The sequence below is a fragment of the Caloenas nicobarica genome, chromosome 12 (assembly GCF_036013445.1).
Source record: "Caloenas nicobarica isolate bCalNic1 chromosome 12, bCalNic1.hap1, whole genome shotgun sequence".
In the NCBI taxonomy this organism is placed as follows: domain Eukaryota; kingdom Metazoa; phylum Chordata; class Aves; order Columbiformes; family Columbidae; genus Caloenas; species Caloenas nicobarica.
In genome coordinates this window covers 3,060,539-3,084,075 of record NC_088256.1, presented here as the reverse complement: position 1 = coordinate 3,084,075, position 23,537 = coordinate 3,060,539, and the positions used below count along the sequence as shown (strand labels likewise).

Genomic DNA, 23,537 nt, shown 5'->3' with positions numbered 1-23,537 from the left:
TCATTACTCTTGAAAAATAAATCGTACATCATAATTTTTCTAGCAAACTTGCTCATGGATCTGTCAGACAGTATTAAAGATCATGACACAGGGCACTGCCCAGGAGCTCGTAGCCTTTAAAACCTGGCTCCTTCCTCTGGAATGCTCTAAGGGGGGAAAAAATTCCATTAACAGATGTATTGTACAAATATCTTACTCTAGTTTGTAGGCTTTGAGTAGTGATGCTGTCCAAAACATAAGCAAAGGATATTTCAGGCTGAATGTGCAACAGAAAATCTTTTCTGTTTTGCCTTCACTTGGAAAATTGCTTCTTTCCTCTCCCTCTGTGCCCAGGGAAGTGCTGAGAAAAGGCTGTAAGCGTCACACTAAGCGTGTTCAATTAAATCAATACTGTGCACCGTGTTTAAATTCGAGTCTTGGTCTCACTCTTAGAAATAGCATTTATCTTCACCACATTCTCAAAAAACTTGATAACAAATCTCATAGGGAAGAGACGTGCTCCTTAAACCAGCTCCCGCAGCAGCTGCTCTTCCCGGAGAACCGACGCAGCGCTGCTGAAAACTTCCAAACCACGACACTGAACAGACCGTCCTTGTGGGCCAGCTGCGATCAAACGTACTTTTCTATGCAATATTCATGATTAGGTAGAGATTTGTTCACAAAGGGGTTACAAGAATAAATAATCACAATTCTCCTCCTCACCTGGCTCTGAAAATACAAGGCTCTGTGCATCAGCTTTTTCCTTACACGTACTAAATACATTTTTCCCTCTCTTCTCTCTTTAATTCACATTTAGCAAACATTACAAGCTATTTTTAGCAGCTAATGCTAAGCGAATGTTTTAGGAGCTCCGTGCTATCCGTACGCTTCCAGAGGACGCCAGGTGGGGTTTGGGGGTGTCCGACTGAACCGCTCCACGCGTTCCCCTCCCGTCTGAGAGGCCCCCGTGTCCTGCAGGTGTTGCTGAGGATCGGATGTGAAGATAATGGTGTTGCCTAGGAGTTACCGAAGGAGCAACGAGGAGATAATGGAATCATACAAGTGCTTTTGGAAATAAAATGGCCCCACAGAATATTATTCTTCGTGAGAATGCAGTAGCAGGAGAGAACAAGCTCAGCTATCGAGACTGTTTGCAGAAAACACACATGGGTGAACAAGGGAAAGACGAAGAGCCCAAAGCTCCTGCCTGCTGCTTTTTCTTTCTTTTTGAGAAGAAACTTCAGGAATGAATCTGGAAGAAACGAATCATCTTTTCTCCCTTTGCCCTCCCCGGAGCTCTCAGCTCTCGGACAAAAGGAGCACACCCTTCCCCACTCAGGGACTATATATTATCGACTATAAACCCCGCACCGATACCCCAAGTTTTTAAGAGACCCTTTATTTTTCCCTTAGTGATAGAGCACATAAACATCGCAGTGAGCAGCACGTGTCTGCACAGGGGAGACGCTGTGCACACCTGGTCTGGAGAAAGTTCAGTCCTTGTAGCAGATTAATAACCATAACTGGATAACCTGTTTTTTAATGGATCAGGCATTTCCTACTACTACTTCTCTTCCTTCTTGCCAACACACAATAAATGGATATTATTTCCTAATTAACTAAATTTTAACACCCGTAATAACTATTTGATCCACGGATATTTTATCATGTATGTTCCCACAGCTCTTACAGAATAACATATGTTACTTAACTCCTTAGTGAAACATGGGAAAGTGTACTTGGCTTGCACTCTGATTTCAATAAAATTTAGGAATTCATCCAGGCTACACGAGAGACGTAAAGCAAAGGCGGCCAAGCCCCTGTTTTCAGGAGCTTTCTATGTATATGTGGACAAAAGAATGGAAATTCGGGGAACACACAGGCGAGGAAGGCGATGCTGCCGTGTGTGATTTCTGCGAGGTGCAGACAGCAGCCGCGCTGAGGAATGAACCTGTTGTTCCGTACAGCGCTTGTGTCAAGCGCGGGACTCTCTCTCCTTTCCTCGAGCACGTGAGCTGAATCAAACAAGCACACACGAGATAAAGGAAAGCAGATGTGTGGCTGAGGGTCAAAATGGTTTGTTTAAACAGACTGCTCTAAGTACTGCATGTCAGAAGGACAAAGCAAATAGGTTATACACAAAACGCAGATTTATCAGCTCTCTAAGTAGCCACAGTGTCGAAAGGAGCTCAGGGTTAGGGAGGGCAGAGATGGCAGCTGGGAGGCTGCTGCTCTTATCCCAGGGATACCATATGAGACAACTGGGAAAAAATTATTAAGCTATAGAATTTAGTTTCATTTAGATGCTGGCCGTATTAGCATAGTATTATATATTATCCTGGCCACAGTTAAGCCAGGATGACGACTAGCTGGTTTATGCTGTCCAGTTTTGGATGTTATACAATTTTTTTTTTTTTTTTAGTTAAAACAGATAAGAGCAAGAAAATGTAAGGAAAAAAAAAAGGCTCTCAAAACATGAGGGGTGGAGAAAGGCCAAAGAAATGAAGTTGTTTAATCTAGAAAAGACATACATAAAAGGGAATGTGCTATTGGTATTCCAATATGTGAAAGCTGCTTGTTTCTAAGGAGGTGGTAAATTATTCTCCATTTTGATTATGGCTTGGCTTAATTTACCACAAGGGAGAATAGGATTAAATACTTGGAAAAAAATCTTTCCAGCTCTAAGAGTAGTTAAGCAGTAGAACAGACAAAATAGGGAAGTCTTGGGAGAGCATTCCTTGGAGATTTTAAAAAATAAGGCTAGACAAACATCCATCAGAGATTATTTGAGTACACTTAATCCTGCGAAGGGAATAGCTGATCTCCTGGGGTCCCGCCCAGCTCTGCGCTGCGGTGTCTAAGAGAAAGGTGACGGATGGGGGAGGAAATGGGATGAGAGCAGGTGGGATTCATGCGGATTGCAGGGGTGGCCCAGGAGCCCCAAGGAGCCCGAGGAGCAGCAGCGACACAGACCCGCAGGCTGCACAGGGCATCCAGACTGCACTGCGTGGCTCCTACGCAACTGATGCATCTAGGTCATTTGCACTTATTTGTCTAAACATGATCTTTTTTTACCCTACAGCTTCTGCGATTTCCTTTTCTTTCCCTCGCTGAGGTTAATTAAGCTCTTCTGAATAATGCTCTGCAGTCTGTTCACGTAATATGTACTAAGGATTCACAAGGAAAAGATGAAGCCAAAAAAAAAAAAGTAATATTTGATGAGAGCAAAACCCAAGTTTTTGACACGTTATGTAAAGCTACCACAATTCTGCTCTCTGCGTTTGCTTGGTCAGAGGTTTTACAGCTGAAATGCTTGTGCTCGAGGCAGCGGCTGCGCTCGGGGGATGTACCTGCCTGTGCGACCTGCTCAGGCCGTTTCCTCCTGCTCTCATTCCGAATTAAATCTCCCCATTTCACTGCCCCCTCTCTGAATGGGGAGGTGACTTTCTGTAGCTGCACTTGAAAGAAAGAAAATCTCATTTGTGACCACTGTAAGGAAACCAAGGCTGGCCCGTTATTGGAAAATCTGAAGTTGGGATGGGGCTTCCACAATGAATTATGCCACTACCTCCAAATTACTGCAGTGGATATAGATAACTGCAGAAAGGATTGCACCTCTAAATCACACTGTTCAATAACTCTTACTATTAAATTGATTTCTACTTGCCTTTGCTACTGCTTTCTCTTCCTGCTCTCTAGCTTTAATCAACCACTTTCTTTTCTGCCACGAGTACCCCGGACCGTCGCTCCGTGTGCCAGGCGCGGCCTTTGCGCGCTGCGCTTGTGCGAGACGTACGAGTCAAACCCGCCCATGATGCTACAGAGGAAATTCAACATTAATCACAAGGAGGGCAATCTGGCTGTGCAGTCTATTGCTAGTGCAACATGGCATTAGAATTAAAAGCTATTCAATGGTTTAAGCAGCACCTAGCCCAGCAGGAGGGAATGTTCCCCTCCATCGGAGGGCACAGGTGAGCACCTGAGAGGACCTGTCCTGGTGCGTGTCCCAGGTAATTTGCTCCTATTGCAGCTGTTGCGTGCAATGATCTTCATGCATCTCACAAACTCCTATTTATTTCTTAGTGGGCCGCATGCAAGGATGGATGGGGAGGCCTTAAGCATGGGTTATATTTTAGGATGGCACATTTTTTTCAGGTTCTGTGGTTTACCCTATGCTAGGTCACACTCTGCTTCTCATGCATGAAACAAATCTGTAAAACACAAGAGGAGAAAGAGCCATTTCCAGCCATGAGTCATCAGATCCCTCTTATGAGCTGACAATATAAAAGATGGCAACCACAGAATAATCCATTACAAGTTTCTCATTGCACACGTAGGTTATTGGTCCTCCTGGTTATCCAAATCCTGCATATTCCATTAGCGAAGGAGCTTCAAACTGACTTGGGGAGGAATTATGTCCCCTGAGTACACGGAGCTGTCAGGTCCCCAGGCTGGCAGGGACGGGCCGCCGCCACTGGGTGAAACGCAATTCCTCCCCAGCTCTATACTGGGATAATGGTATGTGCTGGTTTTACAGGGCAACTGGGTGGCCTGAACGCTGCGGGGAGGGAATGTGGGTTATCACTCCATCCCTTGGACAGAAGATCTTCCCAGGAGAGGTCTGAGACATTTTCCTCTTGCTCTGAGCATGGGCGACAGCGCAAAGTCACATGAGGGGTTTTCATCCCCTCACTCCTCCCTCCCCAAGATCACGGGTTGGAGTGAGGAGCGTTGTTGGCGAAGCAAGAGCCCTCGCAAGCACCCATGGGGCTGGAAGGCCAAGACAAAGCAAAGCCAGGGCTTACCTGAAACGATTAATAATGGAAACGTACACAGACAAGGCAGCAAGGCAGCAGTGTGCTCAGTGTAAAAAGCAGCAATCTCTGCAGACTGTGTTTGCCCAGAACATGATGTGCTCTTCAGGCATCGAAGGAGAACAGGGATCCAAGGATGAGGCTGAAGAGAGACGGACCTACGGGCAAGCTCTACAGCTTGGTGAATAGCGCATGTTGAAACAGTCGATGAATAGTGCATAGTTAACACTGAAATTGGGAAAAGACTAAACCAGCGTCCATAATAATGGCACTCAAACACCAATCCATTATTTGGGAAAGGTGGAGTTGTCTTTTGCACTAAAGTGTGGGGCTCAGACCCCTCTCTGATGATTTCTTGTTGAGCTGGGCAGTGACTGCAGAGCAGAATGGAAGAAACCGAGGGAGCGAGCAGACTTTTTCGGTTTTTTCCTGAAATTTGTCCTGATTTTCCTGCCTGCCTGCTCTCTATCTTCACTCTGCCCAGCCGGCCGTGAGCAATGAGAGCATGGCACGCTGCCACTTTGCCATGTCTTTGGGTATCTTTAGTCATAAGGGCTTTCAACGTTCTTTGGTTTTTTAAAAAAAGACCCAGAGCCTACATTTTTAAAATCTAATTTACCTTAAAGCGACCCTTTGAAGAAAGCAGCCGAGCCTGCTTTTCATGAACACCAAGGGCACAGTTTTCCATCGCGTTTGTTCATTTAACTTAACCCTAGCACAGGCTAGTTTTTGAGATGGGACAGTTCTGCACCGTTCTCATCGACCTCCCCGCAGCTGAGTGCATCACTAACCTGCGCCTCTCTGCTGTCCAAACGAGACCCTAAAACTGAATGAACCCTTTTGAATGTTTTTGTCCTAAATATTCTTGTTATCAGAAAATAAACCTGGGCCCTGCTAAGTGGCTGGACGGCAGCGACGTGAGCTTTGCTCTCACCCTGTCGGACACGGCAGCGGGGCCGATGCAGCCTTCAGGAGCAGGGAAATGGGGTCTGCACAGCGCAACCTGAAAACGCACCGAGGGATGGATCATATTAGAAATGGGGGTGTATAATAACACCACCGACACAACCTCGGCCGCCCGCTTCTTACCGCAAACTTCTTAGGATGGGCCAAATTGTTACAGTTTTCCCCAGGGGCTGCCATGGGAAGAGGGGAGACGAAATCTGCACTATCAGTTTACGTAACTCCTCCTTGCACAAGGACAGCTGTGCTGGTGAGGTCGGCAGATTCCTGCCAAATTATTCAGCAGTGTCTGTCTCCCGAGTTTGGAAAGGGACGCTTGATTCATCCTTGCCAGCTCCATGGAGCTGCAGTGTGGGATCCGAGTGGGGGAGGACTGGAGCTGAAAGCATTTATGTGGAAATGCTATTTTCGTTCGATGTATTTAGTGCAACATCAGTGGCATTTTGATGCCTCGTTCCATCTTGAGCCCAGTCACACTGGCTGTAAAGCAGCGAGGCGAGGGCGAGCGCGTTTCCAAAGAGCTAATAACAGGAAGAGATGGGAAACCCTTCTGCAGACGCGCCACTCGGCTTTTCTCGTCTCTCCAGTTTGCTCCCAGGGGCTTAAAATGGTGCTGCAGAAAGGCCACAGCAGGAGGGCTAAATTTTCAGCTTTTGAGGTTTTGCTTGTGGGCCAAATGTACACCCACTGCAATTACAGGAGCGATAAATTAGACAGAGTATACTGTATGGCATCTTGCATATCTGTATGGCCATATAAGTAGGCTAAACCTGCTCCCTATCCAGAAAAGAAAACACAGACTGTGAAGGACTCTAAATTCAGCCCTTTCTGGATTTTACCACTGAATTAGCATCTAACAGCCTTCTCCTACCCTCCTCCAGCTGGCTCCTCTGGCTGCCTCTGATGTTTTTCTCCCTCCTGCGTCCCAGTGACCTCTCTGGAGCTGCTCGTCCCTCTGTGCTCTCGCACACGGAGGCAGCACCAGCCGCCCGAGCCAGCGGAACAGCGGCAGGAACACAGCCCCTCAGCACGAGCCCCGCAAAACTGCGCTCGGGGCGCGGAACTGGCACCTGTGCGTCCCTGCAAAAGGGTCACCGAGCAAACGCATTCACGGCTATTCTGACGATTAAAAGGAATGTTTTATTGAATCTGCCATATCTGAAAGCTAAAGTACTTTTTCATAACCCTTTTTAATATATCACAGAATCACAGAATGTCAGGGGTTCAAAGGGACCTCAAAAGCTCATCCAGTGCAATCCCCCCGCCGGAGCAGGAACACCCAGATGAGGTTACACAGGAAGGTGTCCAGGCGGGTTGGAATGTCTGCAGAGAAGGAGACTCCACAACCTCCCTGGGCAGCCTGGGCCAGCCTCTGGCACCTTCACCAGGAAGAAGTTTCTTCTCATATTTAAGTGGAACCTCCTGTGTTCCAGTTTGCACCCATTGCCCCTTGTCCTATCACTGGTTGTCACCCAGAAGAGCCTGGCTCCATCCTCCTGACACTCCCCCTTTCCATATTGATCCCCATGAATGAGGTCACCCCTCAGTCTCCTCTTCTCCAGCTCCAGAGCCCCAGCTCCTCAGCCTTTCCTCACACGGGAGATGCTCCACTCCCTTCAGCATCTTCGTGGCTGCGCTGGACTCTCTCCAGCAGTTCCCTGTCCTTCTGGAACTGAGGGGCCCAGAACTGGACACAATATTCCAGATGAGGTCTCACCAGGGCAGAGTAGAGGGGCAGGAGAACCTCTCTGACCTACTGACCACCCCGCTTCTAATCGCCCCCAGGTACCATTGCCGACTGCTGGAATTCAGCCTTCCTGCTCAGCTGCCTGCCAGCCAAGGGGCCTGACGGGACGATCAAACCTCCCTGGACACTCTGTAGTCTGGACCCACAGAAACCTCTTGTCTGCAGAGAGCACTGGCTGCTCAGCTGGGCATGACCGCGGGGCCATGGGAACACCCTTCCTTACAAACCTCATCTCGCACTCTGCTTCGGGGCTGTGACCAGGCCGGTGTGTTTGCTTTGGTCACCTCCGTGCCCACCTCATGCTGTATCTTGCCAGCTCCAAGGGCAGCACAACACCCGCTGGGTTCCCAGCCGCTGCTCGAAGCCAGCGAGGCACAGCCTGACCCATTTCCCCACCCTGCTGCAGGCTGGACGCGGGCCTGGCCCCAAACATGGCCTTTCATGGAGATCTGCATTACTAGGAGGGAAAGAGAAGGGGCGGGAGGTGCTGCAAGAGTCAAACAGTGTTCCTTGTGGGTCAGAAAACCACTTGAAGTAATGAGAATTGTCCCAGTGCTGCTCTGTGTTTGCAAACAAGATTTTCGGCTCACCCTGTGAGACCTATTTCGCCTGCAATAAAAGCAGGGCCGCTGTTTTGGTGCAAAGATTACTTTAATGTTTTTTAACAGAAGCGATATGGGAACTAGACCTTCGTACACTAAAAGGGCTCAGAAATGTCTCTTTTATCTTCCCATTTGGAAACCTGAACTGCAATGGAGTTTGACAAGATTATTTTATTTACTCTGTCTCCTCTAGCACAGCTATTTCTGGCTGGCTGTCTGGCTATTGCTATTAAACTAGTCTCATTTTGTGTCTCATCCAACCTGCTTTGCTCCAAGAGCTCAGAGGAAGACAGCAATAGCAATAAACCACAAGCTGGAGTTTGCATTGCCTCTTGATTACAAGAGACACATAAAAAGTGCAAATGAAAACTACATGTGTTTCATCCAGTCACTGATCTTTCTGCACTGTCAAGAAACAGTAAACACGGAGCCCCATCAAGGACTGTTCAAGTATTGGTGAAAGAAAAGCGTAATTTGGTGCAGAAACTCTGTTAACCCTTCATACTGTCATCTCCAGCCTAAGGCCACAGCGCTCTCGAGCCCATTGGGGAAATCCAAACTATTACCCAGAACAGAAAAAAGAAGATCCTCATCTATTACATGATAAGCACCTCGAGCATCCCCCAACATAATGAGCTATGATCATAATTAATGCTGTTTGTCACAGTCCTGGATGTTAAGTTCCTATGATTTGCAAATTTAAGCATCTGTGTCAAACTCTCTCATCTTCAGGGTGGTAAGAAAAGCAGACCCTGTGCCTTTAAGGCAACAACTTTTAGTGCTTCCATCATCAAGGATTGACTTCATTTCTTGGTAACTACGGTTAGCACACTGGAATATGTGATTTCTTTCCTGATCACAGACATATGGTAAGACAAACTGAGGCCAGCGCTTGCTTCCTACACAGCTTATTCCCCTCTGCCTTTCCAAAAGGCATTTTTGCACTAGGGTAACCAACCCAGTCTCTTCTGAAGAAAGTGCCACTTTGTCCCCACGCACACTGCAATGTCCCAGCCTCTGGTTCAGGAAACACAGGCACAACATTCATTAGGAGAGTTTGACATTAATACAATAGCTGAAAGTTACCCAGCTTTGCAAAGAAAATCAAAATCATGAGCTGTCCCAGTGGGTCTTTATCAGGAACTGTAGACTTCCCAACTACCTCAGTGCTCCCCTTTTGACACCAGTTCTGGAAATGTTTTGCAATACCTATCCACATCCACTGGTATTTCAGTATTCGGTTGATTGAACACTGAAATGGTTGACATGGCCATTGCATCTGATTAAACTTCTCACTTCCTAGCACAAGAAAATAACGCAGTGGTGATATTAGGAAGTGACCAGTGCTGTCTCTGACGGCAAAATCTAAGCCAAAGAGATTTATTTGTAAAGGTCGGGACCCAATTTTATTTGTGAAAGGTTCCCCACACAAGTTGCTTTGCAAGATGTTTGCCAGAAAGGAAAGCTGGCTGCCAGTGCCAGCTTCCCCACCTGCTGCCACTGCTCTTACTCATGCAGCCCTTGTAAATCTTGCTGCAAGTTTCCTGCTTGGAAAAAAGACTTAAATATACCCATAGTGGTGGAGACAACATCTGCCAAGCACATTTAAATGCAGCCCTGTATAATTACTCATTTTCACAAACTAGGTCTCTGCCCAAAGTCCCGTCAGTCATCCAAGATGTGGTGGTCATGGAAATGCATTTGGAATTTCTCAGTCCGAGGCAGCGGAACTGACGCTGGAGCCAGGGAAGGGTCTGAGCTGTGCCGCTGGATCCCACCAGTGCCATCGCTCCTCTCCTGACAGTCAAACTGTATGAATGACTAGTTCAATATAGTCATAATAATGGAGTCATATAGTTCACTACAGTCGTTTTAATGACTATGGTAGTGTCCTGTTCTTTGCATGCAAACAAACCATCAACCGGGTGATCAGCCAGCTGCCCATATGCCCATTTGCAAAGACAGACCCTGGGCTCAGCTCGCGCTGCAAAAGCCCTTGGAGAAATCCTCAGAGATGCAGCCAGTGGGAAGACAAAGACATTCACGGTCAAGGAGCTGCTCCCACCGCAGCTCTCAGTCCATCCCACCCATCTGCTGAGCAACACATCACCTCTATGAGACGAGTGAGCAATAGGGTGCAAGGGGGTGATTCCAACCTGCAGAGATCTGTGGACGCCCACGGTTTCCAAAGGCCAGGCAGATGCTGAAACCTTGCTTGAAATGCTTGGGAACAACTAATAAATACAGTGAATGTTGATCAGCGAGGTCCTGTCTGTCAGATGGCTGGCCTGGCATTACTGAGGATCTTCTGCAGGCATATTGCGCAGGGAAACAACTAAGTGATAATCTCAAGAAGAATCACCCTGAGAGTTATCCTCCCTCACAGAAATGTCTTGGCTAAACATCCAACAGAAAAAGGCTCCATAACCTTGAAACATTTTCAGATCAACAGAAAGGGATGGCAAAGCTTTTGGAAAGTAGACCATATTCAAAGCAGACAGGGGGTTATTTGGAAATACGCTACCTGCTGCTGAAAGCAGATACACGGATACTAGAAATACCTCATAGCCAACAGACCTTATTCCTTAGGCACAGGCAACACTGGATGGATTGGCAGGAAAAAGAAACTTGGTAATTCTTGGAAGCATACGACAGAAGCCCTGCTGAAACCCTCCGAGGCCATCTGCCTGTATGGAACAAATGTGATCCTACATATGAAAGAAAAAATGTTTTCTGAGACTGTGGATTGTGCCTTGTCTTTAGAGCCACACAGAGGACACAGAGCAGCTGAACTAAAGCAGCCCTCACCTGGTCACAGCTGATAGCAAAACTGCAATGAAGAAACACAAACTTACATGGGGGTGAGGGGACATCACTTTTCACACAGCACTCACCTTAAATAATGAGTAAAAAATGAGCTGTCACCTTGGCTACAGATCCACTGCATGAACTAGTGAACAGGAGTCTGACAGTCTTTGCAATGTGACCCCACTGTGAAACACGTTCTGCAGACAATGGAGTTCAAAGGGAATGACAGAGAACACCGACATCCAAACCTGTCACAGAACTTAGGACATTGAACTGGATCTGTTCCATCAGAAACTCACGTATCAGTATCTGTCAAACCACAGAATCCGGGTGCATTACTAGGAGATTTGCAGCTGCAAACATCTACCAGGGAAACAACAGGTAACAAAGGTGAGGATGATGTGCAGATAACTGCAGTGAAGATCTGGAGGAGTGGGAGATCTTGTTTGAAATATGTGTGTCTTCTAAAGCCTCTCAGAACAACTAGCATGCTTTCATCAAACTGAAGTATCTGTGATATATTTAAATACAGAATTGGTTTTAATTCCTTATTTCTATTCTATTTCTATCTCTTTTGACCAATAAAGAGGTAAAATTCAACCACTATAATTAAAAAATAAATGTATTCTCAAACAGACCGTGTCACGATTAAGAATACATCGTACCTACCAATTTATTATATCTGGAGAGAACCCATATATGCAGAAGATTTTTTGCAGAGGAAGACTCACTGAGATATGCCATTGTAAATGGTACAAAAGCTTAAAATTTTGATCAGGCTCACCAACTAAACAAACCTCGTGCAAAACATAGGCCAGGTTGTGCAGGAATTTTCTCATTTGTCTATGTTTGGAATAAGAGGGGTGCTGTTCAATCTGCTGCTCTGGAAACCTCTAAAGGACTTAATTCTTCAGTACACAAGGCAGAAGAGCTGCCAGCCCTGGACCAGCGGGAACTCTGAGACCTTCTGGAAATCTCAGACTTCTCCTGCACTCGGACAACTCCAGTTCCCTGAGGGTTCGTTCAAGTGGGACACAAAAGCATATTGCAAACTCACACCATTCTCCAACACATTCACTGGCATGCCGGGCCCAGGCCGTGCTGCAGGCGACCCCAGGACTCGGTGCTCTGCCCACGCAGACCTGCTGTCTTCTCCCTGCTCTGGGGGATGTGCGGGTCATATTCCATCTGCCTCAGAGAATAATTTTAAAGCGCGGGGTACAGAAGGCTTCCCACACCATAATACCAACGGTGCTTCCCTATGAAAGCCCCAGGATATAGCGCTCTGGCTCTAAAGCGGAGGTTATCCTGCTGGGCTGTTGCCTGTTGGGATCTGCAACTGCAAAGCCTGACACGAGGGCCAAGGCAACACAGGCTGTGAATAATTTCTTTTTATATAGGAAGCATGATGCCAAAATGTGAGTTAACACTTGTCTGAATTCCACACACAGACCGTCTTTCTCAACAACGTTCAAGGAAAACATCATCAAGATGGGAGAGTCCAGCTGTAGCCCCATCTCCTCTGAAACCCCAACGCTCTGAAAAATAAAACCTGCAGTTGATGCTGGAAAAAGAGATGCAGAAGGAGAACCTGCAATGAGGCATGAACCCTGTGCCCATGGTATCGGGCTCACCAGCTGAGTTACCACCCTCTGTCCTGCTCCCCCTAACGCTCAGTGGGCACATGGTCCCACAAGACCTTGGCTGGTGGCAGAAGAACCTGCCAGGTCCTGACATGGAGCCAATCTCTGCCAGGGAGACCCAGACCACCACTGTTTCTGAGACGGCTAAAATCTGCAGGGCCTTTTCCCAAGAAGGCGCCTTTTGTTTGGCAGTGCCAGACACACACCACAAAACGCCTTTTGAATACAAAAGGGCAGCGGCCGGTGTCACACTGTTTGCACACTGACACAACGTTCCGAGCCCCCGGCAGCCTCCTGTGAGCTGCTGAACGCTCTCTGCTCATACTGATGACCACAGAAACGCCAGCTCTGTTTTTCCTGAGAGCTAAGGGAACGCTCGATACCTCTCTGGATCAGACCCAGCGCGAAGCCAAACTGAATGCTGCCTTATGAATTGGAAATTCAGTGTCGCAATCAAAGTGTAGGAGGTCAAGATTAAAAATTAAACCCGGTTGCGTACTTCCAGACTCATTTTGACAGTTCTCTGAACATCTGACTTTGTTATTGTTGCTCTGTGGTTATTTTTTTTTCTTTTTACAGAGCCAGGAAAGAAGTAAAAGGCACAGCGACGAGGAGGGGAGAAACCAGCACACGCATTCCAGAAGGCAAAATTTCAGTCAACCATGACTCAGGAGAAGAAAGTGCCACCCACGGAAGCGCACAGGCCGCAGCTCGGTGTGCGGCGGCAGCGGGCAGCGCTGCTGCCGTGAGTCAGGAGCCGCCCACGCTGCCGCCCACGCGGCTGCCCGCGGCGCGGGGCCCGCTCAACCTTTCCTCAGCGCACGAGATGTGACAGGAACGCGGCCCTGGTGTGTTCGGCCAGGGATGGCTGCAGCTCGCCCTCGCTTGACGCGGGTCCAGGGGACTCCCTGTGCGCAGTGCTCTGGAGAGCTGCACTGGAAATGTCAGCGAATCCCCGTCTGGCAGAAGACGGAGGCACCGGGGACTTACGTGCTGTCACTTCACTTCGCACGGTTGTGGTGGTAACAAGCTGGGATCACCTTAGCGGGACGACAGCAATGCAGCTATGATGCTGCTGCTGCTGAACACAGTCGCACCGAAACACGGTTCACCTGCTGCTATTAATACTACACCACATTAGCATCAGTATTCTTTACTACCTTCTTCTACCTTCATGATGGGTTTCATGACAGAGATGTGCCTTATAAAAACCAGCACAGCAGCTGCATGAGGATGAGGCTTAACAAGCATTTACCAAGTGACAGCACATCCACCCCGCTACAGACCCGGCTGCTGCCTGGTATTTCTTCAAGAGGCAGCGAACATCATTTTAATGCAGTAATTGACTTGTCTGCCCAAGTGCCAGGCTTCACAGTTCATACAGAAGTTCTAGGGCTATCTAATCCCACATCATATGCTGCAGCCGAAGCCCCAAAGTGGCAGTGAGGCAATGAGCCAAACAAGGGGTACACGAGAAAAAGCCATGAAGTGAACAAGTGGAGGCTGGATTTGCCAGGAGCATAAAAATCTCTCTATCATGGTATACTCACCATCCTGCAATTCAGCATTTCTAGCACGTGGATTGCCCTTCATCAGCGCTATCCACATTCTCTTCCGCATGTGTAGCAAACAGCCACCTTGCCCTAAAAACCACTTTGGACTGGAAAGCCTGTCCGCAGCATGTCCTTAGCTGTGCTGCTTTCTCCCTGGATGTCCTTACCTTCTTGCAGAGAACCATCTGGTGATCAAAGAGAAAGAAAACACGCTGCTGGTTCCGTCCATAAGGCTGGTAAATCCAGGACATCTCTCCTGTGTAGATCAGCTCTGAGCTGCGGTCCAAGATATCGTCTCCCTAGAGGGCACAGAGAAGGAGGCCGAGTGAGCCGCCGCTCCCAGCCAGGGCAGTGGATATGTTTCTCCTGGCAGGATGGGGAGGAGCAATAATTAAATAAGATTTTGGCCCTTCTGCAGCTGTCAAAGCCCCCCCATCTGACTTCGGAGCAGAAATTGGACATAGGGGATAATTCTGAAGGAAGGGAAGTACATGAAGTAGAAGTGCAGACACTCGGAGCACAGTTCACATTGCAATGACAAACCAGAACTGCTGCTCCGGACACTGTCGCCGTTCCCCCTCTCCAGGTGCCCCCAGACCCTGGATGTCACTGCAGGTGCCGGTGGCATTCTGAGAGTGAAGCTCCTTCCTCCCGTTCACGGCAGAGCCACTTTGTATTCGGGGTAGCAAATTCCTGGCATCCCCTCCCTTTAAAATAGCATCCCAAGGCACGTCTCCTCTACACTGGGATATCAAATCCCCCACCCATGGTGCTGCCAAAACTCCACCCTCCAGATTGTTGCCTCTCTTCCCACTCATTCAGGCAATTACAGTCCCTTCTCCCATAGCTCATTAGAGCTCCCCATCTCCAAAAAACTGTCAGGGCCACCCTGGCTCTTCTGGCAGCCTCCGGCCCCCCCAGCTGGCAAGACCTCCCGGCCGGCTGCCAGGATGCCCTCACCCTTTCCCTGCCTCTGGCTGACGCTTGTTTTCCTCTCCGATTTTTTTTAAGGATTCACGAGCAGATGGTCTTGAAAACGCAGCACTCTCTCTCCCACTCTCTGAGAAAACAAATGCAGTCACCCTCCACTAATTGGGATGAGCTGGACTTTTTAAAAAAGTTAATTAAAATCTATTTATTAAAAATGGGTGAATTCGCCACCACCTGCCCTGTGGGCATCTCAGTATCTCTCTCTCTCTCTCTGAAACACCACAGAAGAAATCAGGATGACTTCAGCAAAAGGTAAGGAGCAGCATTCAGAAGCAAGTGAGAGAGCAGCCGAGAAGTTTTTTTTCCCCTCCCTTTCTTTTTGGCTCTGAAACTAATGCAGTTCTGGCTTTGATACCAAAGTAGAACCAATTTCTGGGACAAGACCATCACAAAATCTCAGCAAACAGCTTGTGAAGGTTCAGCCAGCTCTGGGGGGCATCGAGATAGACCCGCTTTTCTGGTACTGCTTACACTTGTAGGTGCCAAAGCAACCAAGAGTCACCCCCACTCCTAATTTCTTGGTGAGGATTTCAGACCGCCGTTCAGGTAAATGCGTAATTAACTTCTCAGCATTGATTGGAAGCGACTGAGTCCCTGGGCCCTGTGACAACAGCAGCTTCATTAAGTCGCTGCATCATCATACTGCAGCACAGACTTTCACATCGCCTCAGCGAGGTATTTATCCACCTCTCTATCTCACCTCTGTGGCTGCGGTGTCTGAAGGCCTAATTAGCGATAATTTCCCAGGAACTCAGAGAGTCGTTCCCAGAAGGGGTGGGCTGTGCATCTTGCAATGTCTCCAGGGTGTGGTGTCAGGCTCTGATTTCAGCCGTGGAACCTCCTGGCCAGAAACCAGGGACCCGCGTGCTGCTGTGACAGCACAGATATGCGCAAAACCTTGAAGAAGAAGCCTCGGAAGTAAACACACCGGCTTCAGGAATTGTGGGCTCTCCTGGCTAAACAAGAGCTTCTATGAAGAAGATTCATACAAGCCTATGGGTGGGAGCTTTTAGGAGAGGGGGCGAGCCTAGAAGAGGCTGGTTGCTAAACATAGAAAGCCAGCTTTGTGTTTTACTCCTGTGGTAGCATCTCAAGCCTGGGGACACACAGAGGACTCTGTAAACACTTCTACTTGATTAGCTGAATCCAAACTGTGTAGTCCCTGCAAGCAATAAAAAACAAAAAAATTCTGATCTGAAACGATAGGATTTGTATTGCATTTTTTTATGCTGGGAAAACAATTTGTATATACAGTCTACAGGCTAAAAATGGATGATTTCCAGTGCTGGGTTAGCAACTTTGGAAATCTATACGGCAAATAGTTTTGGACTAGCGCATGGCTGGCCCGGCCTTCAGCCCTCGAGAGCAGCATCTCCACGGCCCTGCCGGTTGCTCAAGCCGCTGCGGCCATCCACCAGCTCCGCTGCGCTGCCAGACCCCCCGCAGCACAGGCAATGAACCTTGAAAAGCGCTTTTTTCCCCGACACAGCGACGCCGACTCTTTGAGCAGCGTCATCTCTCTTCTACTAGGGGAGTGTCCCTACCGGGGGGCTCACGGCGTCAGTCGCAGGGTGGAGGGCAAGGAGGAAGGCGTTTGCTTTTCTGCTGCACTGCTAACATGACTAGCCCAGCATGTCCCTCCCAGTCCTTCTCCAAAACCAGTCCTAACGCCTGGATCCCTCCAATCCTATACAAATCTAAGAAAAAATTTATTTTCCATTCTTTTTCCAAGCAACTCCTAGAGACGCTAATCATCTACCTCCTTCTGTAAGCTAAGACAAATACTGTGAAAAAAGAGGCTGAACTTTTAGTTATTCTGAACTGGCAGATGTCCTCCTGGCTTCAGCAGAGCACAGCAGCAAAACGGCCAAGAGAAGACTAGATGCCTTTCTGAGGTCTCTTCCAGCCTGAGTTATCCTATAAGCCTATAATAAAAAACTCAGCCTGCAGCAAGGGTTTGCACCGTGCATCCCGCAACACACAAAGGGCAGCAAAAGGAAAGCTGACTCCTCTTTTCTTCATGAAGTCACAGGCAGAGTCCAAGCGGTCAGTGTGCAGGAACGGGAGCAGAAGGTCACGCAGATCCCGGCAGGACGTGTGCTTCATGCTCCCTCCAGCTTGCCAGCGCTACAATCACAGAGAAAGCCCTGGGGCTAATCCCGACTGTTGCAGCACAGGGTCAGCGCTTCTGCTGCTGCTACGGAAAGACGATGATCATCAGCTCCTCAGTGATGCCACAGGTAACCACCACTTTCTGTAATGAGGAACCAATGGGTTTTTACCACTGTTATGAAAGAAATGCTGTTGGGAGCACCAGCATTACAAGGCAGGGCACGGCACGGTGAGCCGCAGCACGTTCCACCTCCCAGTCTGTTCTGCTCCTTCTCCCCATGAGCAATCCCTGAGCAGACGCCGTCCCCGGCTCCAAAATGCTCATCAGCGCCTCGGCCCCACTCCCCTGCGCCCCAGCCCACCTCCTGACACGGCTCCTTGCTGTCACTGCTGGCCACAAATCCCCTCTCCTAGTTAACATTCAGCGAGCAGGGCTCTCCTCTGCCCAGCACTGCTGTTCTTTAATTAGAGATTGACAGGCTGATTAGCACTCTGGGCTACAGAAAGATCAGAAAAAGGAAAAGCGAGAGAAATGTAGTCCTTTTCATCAGGCTCATTTTTTGATACCTTCTGTTGCTGAGGAAAAAAAATAAATAAAAAGGAAGAATAAAAAGAAAGATCTGTTTCAGTCCTTGATGTGATTTTTTTTCCCCAGGAGGATTTCTCATCAGGCTGTCCTCACTTTGAAAACAGTACATTGGTTGCATGCATCTTTTTTTTCCTGCCATTCTTGGATTCAATAACGCAATATTAAGCTGAGGTCAACTATGATATATTACATAACTAAGGGCATCAAGTTTTGATATAAAGGACCCGTAAATACCAAGAATGGGAAGAAATTTAAAAGGACAGTATTAATTATATTTCTCAATTATATATATTTTTTCCTTAATGCAAATTTAGTGTTCTTGAAACCTGCCAAACTGGTAACCCATGGGAAGCTTTGGTAGAAATCTCTAGATATCTACATTAAACCAAAGCAATCTGTTTCAGTAGCAAGTTAAAACTAATGCAGGCTGATGAGCAAGGCTCTCTCCTCAGCCAAACATCCCGCCACGGGCGCAGGGAACTCCACAGATGCCCCACATCGTGTCCCTGCTCTGAGAAAAACCTCGCCTGGACGGGAGGAATGGGATGGGGGCCAGAGAGGGAGCCTGAAATGGCGCAGGAATCATTGCTTCGTTTTGCTTTGACGTGGGTCAATAGCTGTATAAAAGGCATAAAACCGAGCAATTCCGAGGTGCGCCAAAGCGCGGGCCTTTTTCCACCTCCGCATCGCCTGTGACGGGCACCCAGCAGGGGCGCAGCTGCGCTTGGGGCTGCGCTGGGCGCCGCAGCCGTGCCTGAGCAAACGGCAGACTCACAAATCCTGCCCAGGAGCAGCGCGGCAGCGATGGCGGCACGCTCGCCGTCGTGTCTCCACGGGCTGGCCGGAGAATGGCCAACGCGCTCCTCCGACACCTTCCTGCCCAGGAGCAGACGCAGAGGGACGCGCCAGCCCCGCACCCACCTGTGTGCCTGGAAATACAGCACTGCCCACGCTGGGCTTGCAAGGCCTCAGAAACAACGACGGGCTTTGTGGAAATAAGCTCTTTATAGTCTTGGGGGGTGTGTGTACGGATCTACATATTACCCACTAACCTTGGAGGTCTGTCACTCTCTCAGAGGGCAAGAGCACAAGAAGGGGCTGGAAAGGCTGCCCAGCGTGGGTTTGAAGTCTGACCCAGAGGAGACTTTGCCGGCTGTTCTGAACCCACTCCAGCTAACTCTGTGTGCTGGTTTTGCCTGCCTGCCTTTAAATGTCACTGTTTTGATCTGAGGGTATTTAACTACAAGTAAGAGGATGACGCTGAGCAAAGGGAAATAGAGGTTGAACATCAGGAAACACTTCATAACAAGGAGAGCTCTCAGACGTTGAAAGGTCTCAGCAGGAGATGGTGGAAGCCCTACATTCTGCACCATTAACAACTGAAAGGACAAAAGCCACAGGAGAATTCCATGTAGGCAGGGGCAGCACCTCTCTAGGTCTGTTTATATATTGGAAATGCAGGCTACAAAATAAAAAAGTGAGTCACACATGGCAACAGTTCAATCCAGGCTTTTCGGTCAAGACCACATTCCTACAAATTATACAGGAATACATTTCAAAGTGATTGGGATTATTTCTAATTTACAGCAGTCAGTGAGATCACGATCTTCCCTTAAGGTTCTGCTCAGTCATTACTTGTATAAAGCTGCCAATAATTCCTTAAGACTTGCTGCCCTGGCTGCCACCACACGCTTATCAGCTGCCACTAGAGTCAGACCACTCTTGGTCCCATTCGCAATTTAAACCATCAGACCCTGCTTACATGACTCCTTGGAAAAAAAAATCTGGCCTTGGTTAACTCAAGGATATTCGCATTTTTCAAATGCTGACTCCAAAATTCACCTTCATGGGGCCATGCAGGAAATCTTGAGGGATAAAAATGATTCCTGAAACAGGCATAAATCCATGGGATGCAGTAAAATAGCCCTCTGCTTAAATTAGCTAGGACATGCCCCTTACTTTTTCCGTTTGGGATCAGCAATATGTATGCTTTCCCAATAACATCCTCTCCTTGCAAGGAAATGTGTACACACACTTTGTGTACAAGAACATTTCAAATATTGACTCACTAAATATTTTTAGTTTGGTTTGGATTTTTCTTCTTTAAAAATGTTTTTCTAACAACTCATGGCAAAACACGGGTAAATTTAGAAATGATAATGCAATTTCAAATCAGAAAGTCAACACTGTCAGTCTAGAGATGTTGAGGAAAAACTGAAATTTCTCCAAATGAAAGACTTCCACGTGCTTAAACATTCAGCCTCGGTTGCTGCTGAAATAATTCACCAAGCGTGACATACAGTGGGAATTAGGGATTATCTCTATCTTGTGCCCTGGCTGGATTTCTGGTGAAAAAAGTCCTGGACTAGGAAATCCCTCTTCTACTCTGTAGCTACGCACAGAACACGAGGGTCTGAACCACTACAGGGTTGGGTAAGAGATCAGGCCCTGACGGCCTTTGTCCTGGGAGACGTGACCTATCGATTGAGATGAGTTGAGCGGGGCTTTTGAAGGCTGGCAGCTTGGCTTTGCAAGGCGCCTGCACAGATCTAGGGCAGGCCTAAGCATCCAGCGCTGCTTTTGATATCTCCTGCTCTCTCCTGCATTGTACTACGGTTAACTTCTGAGTATTTGAGGGGTTTGTGCATCCTTCCGGCCATTACAGGGATATCTGTGAAGTAGGGGCTAGATCTGATAATTCAGAAGTTAGAGGAACAAATCAAGCAGGGAAGGCCTCTGCTGGATCTAGCTCTCATCCTCTAGAGCTCTCATCACAACTCTATGACTCTTCTTGATGCAAAATACAGAACAAAAATGGCGAGAAGGGTGTTTTCCTTTGAATAGGGTTAGCAGCTGTATTCCCATCAGATCTCTGAGCGGTGGCAACAGAAGGTTTGTCTGTATTAGGAGAAGCTGAAGGATGTTGCTGCAATATTGTGCTTAAAATTTGGAGTAGTTGAAAAAAGCCTGGAAGAATGATTTGGCAAGTTCCTGAGGACAGGATGGAGATAAAGAATGGGTACTGTTAAGCGGGAATGAATTATAAAGGATATGGCTAAAGCTAAGCAGAAATGAATTATCAAGAATATGGCTAAATAAAAATGAATTATCAACTGAGCTAATGGAAGAGAAAAAAAACCTGCTTTTCCACAGATCCTATGTGGAGGTCACCTTGGCTTTCTACTCACACATGAATATTCACTGACCTAGAACTGACCTGTCCTTAAGCCAGATTTATTTACGAGGGTCTCGGCATTTCTTACAAATGACACAAATTAGCTCATCATATGGAATATACTCAAGGCTGAAGATATATCTGATGGTCCTGTGCCTCCTTGAGAGCAGCTTTCTAATTCTGAAAATGAGCCTGCGTGTCAGTAAGAGGGAGAGAGGTTTCTTTGCAGTAAACGACACTAAAACTATCAAGCAACTCATCTGCATTCTCTGCTCTCATGGCCAGTCATAATTTAAGAACCCCGGACGATTGCTGCATTTATGTTTCATCAAGAGATCCAGGTCTGAATCCAACATTCATTACAGCAATGAAACTAATTCAGTCAAGGAGGATACACAATCAGAAGGTGAGGCACCTGCATTTCTCTCCCTCTCCTCCCAGCCTTCCTAGATAGTTTCTGGAAAAAAAAGTAATTAAAGGATTAATGCATCTTTCCCATATACTAATTCACATAGATCCCATTAACTTGAATGTGGTGTTATTCCAAATCTTCATGACTGTGAGGAAGAAGAAAGGCTGTTCCATCACTCTAAGTATCTACTTGCTGAACAACATGGATCGATAACAACATAGAGAGGGATTTACAAAAACATTTGTCCTTGGCCTGCTTCAAAAACCCCTATTTACAGATGACATTCATATCACGATTTTTTAAAAAATCAGGGACGAAAAGAAAAGGAAAAGATCATTTCAGTATGGCTTTTTTTTTTAAACACACGACAAAAATGTAGGAGACTCAAGACCTGCTAGTGAGGAATCCCTCTGCTGACTCTGCCTTGCCTGTGTTTCTCAGCTCCTTAATTATACCATGACTACACAAAGGGCTGGTTCAGAAATATCTTTAAGTGGGTACTCATTTTAAATGTGCAAATAGCGTCTCGAACTTCAACTTAAACATTTTGGCTTCTAATCATAAAGCAACCGCCAGAAGAGTTTTCTCCATTTTCTTAACCTGTCACAAGTTCCAGGGCTTTTTGCTACCTCCTTTCCTACTTCTGCCCCAAGGACAAAGCACAGAACCAGAACGTGCACTGATCCAAATCTCACCTGCTCCCACTACAACAGCATTGCAATTGCAAAACTTACTCCAGATTTCTAGTGATCAAATCGGAGCTGGACCCTAGATTTTCTTCAGAGTACCACCGATGTTTTACATCTTAGGTACCATCTCCAAAGTCTGTAAATATGCCTTCTCTGTCCCAAGTTTAATCCATTCTGGGGTCTTATCCAACATATATCCAGACCGTGTTGTGTGAAACGAACTATATGGTCTAGGATAATTCCAGCAAGTGTGTGGAATTGATTTTTTCCAGGTTTATAGCACCTAAATGAGAGCCGAGCGGGTGCTGTACCTCCCAGTCCAGAACAGATGCCTGCCACTGAGCTATCTTGTCGATGTTCTCCAGCCTCCGCTTCCGCTCGTTGATCTGTAGAGTCACGTTCCTCATGACGGCGAGAGCAGCAGCCACATACCTGTAGTCGCTGACAAATACAAAAGAAAAGTCCATGAAATGGAGCCTGATGTGCAGTGGAAACGCACAGGAGTCTGTCATTAGCAGCAGCATAATCTCACCATCCTTTTGGAAAGAAACGCAGGTAGGATTTGCCACTTGTTATTACAATACCACATTTTTTCCATCAGTAATATCTTTCTGGATCGTCACAAAAGAGCAGCTTGCTTGAAACCGAAATTTCGTGTCTATGAGACAAAGAAACCAGGCAGCTCCTCAGCTGGTTTGCATGCGGGGAGCCCAGGTGCAGTCCAGCCTGTACCAACCCAACAAAAACCAGCTCTGGATATCGCCCTTTCAAGTCTTAAGGTGCTCAACTAAACAATATCTTAAAGTCTGAACATTTTAATAGCCTATGTCTTTGGACCTGGATTTTTCTATTTTTAAAATGAACATTAGAAAACATTTTTCAATTAGACACAAGGCGGGAGCTCCAGCCAAGCCATAAGGTGACTTGAGAGTACCACGGAGCATTTATCCCATGGCATTCAGTCTTACTGCAGATTTCAGGTGAGCAAATCAAAGCAATTCTTTTTTTTTTTTTTTTACTTTTTTTGCTTTTTTTTTCTCCTGGACAGGCCTGTGAGTGTAATAACAAAGAGTGAAAATAGCCTCCTGCCAGGGCCAGCAAAGATGATGATCAGTCTTTTCAAAAAGTCATGCTGAAATCAATGCTATTGATTTCTGCCCTGCGCCTTCTTTTCCATTCCAAGGAACCTTAATGTTCATTTCAATCTGAAAGACAGACAAGGCCAGCTGCCATAATGCCACCATAATATATTATTAACTTAAGGATTGATATTGATTGCTGACTAATGAGAAAAACTGTGATCTTGGGCAGCTACAGGGGGATTGGCTTTATTGATTATTGTTAAGAATTGCAGAGGTGACAGCTAAAGTAGGGACGAATGCTGTGAATTAGATCAACTTCCCCATGTGATCCAAACAGGATAAATGTTAGAAACAATCATAATATGATGTACAACAGAAT

At 47.1% G+C, this 23,537-nt stretch overlaps 1 protein-coding gene across 1 annotated transcript in view; it reads right to left on the bottom strand.

Annotated features, from left to right (window-relative positions):
• ARHGEF9 (Cdc42 guanine nucleotide exchange factor 9) overlaps window positions 1-23,537 on the bottom strand; it is a 219,339-nt gene that overhangs the window by 16,797 nt on the left and 179,005 nt on the right. The window contains exons 9-10 of the mRNA XM_065643046.1: window positions 22,388-22,517; window positions 14,277-14,408 (exon numbers count right to left, since the gene is read on the bottom strand). Of these exons, the coding sequence (XP_065499118.1) occupies window positions 14,277-14,408; window positions 22,388-22,517 (262 nt within the window). The remainder of the gene's footprint in view (window positions 1-14,276; window positions 14,409-22,387; window positions 22,518-23,537) is intronic.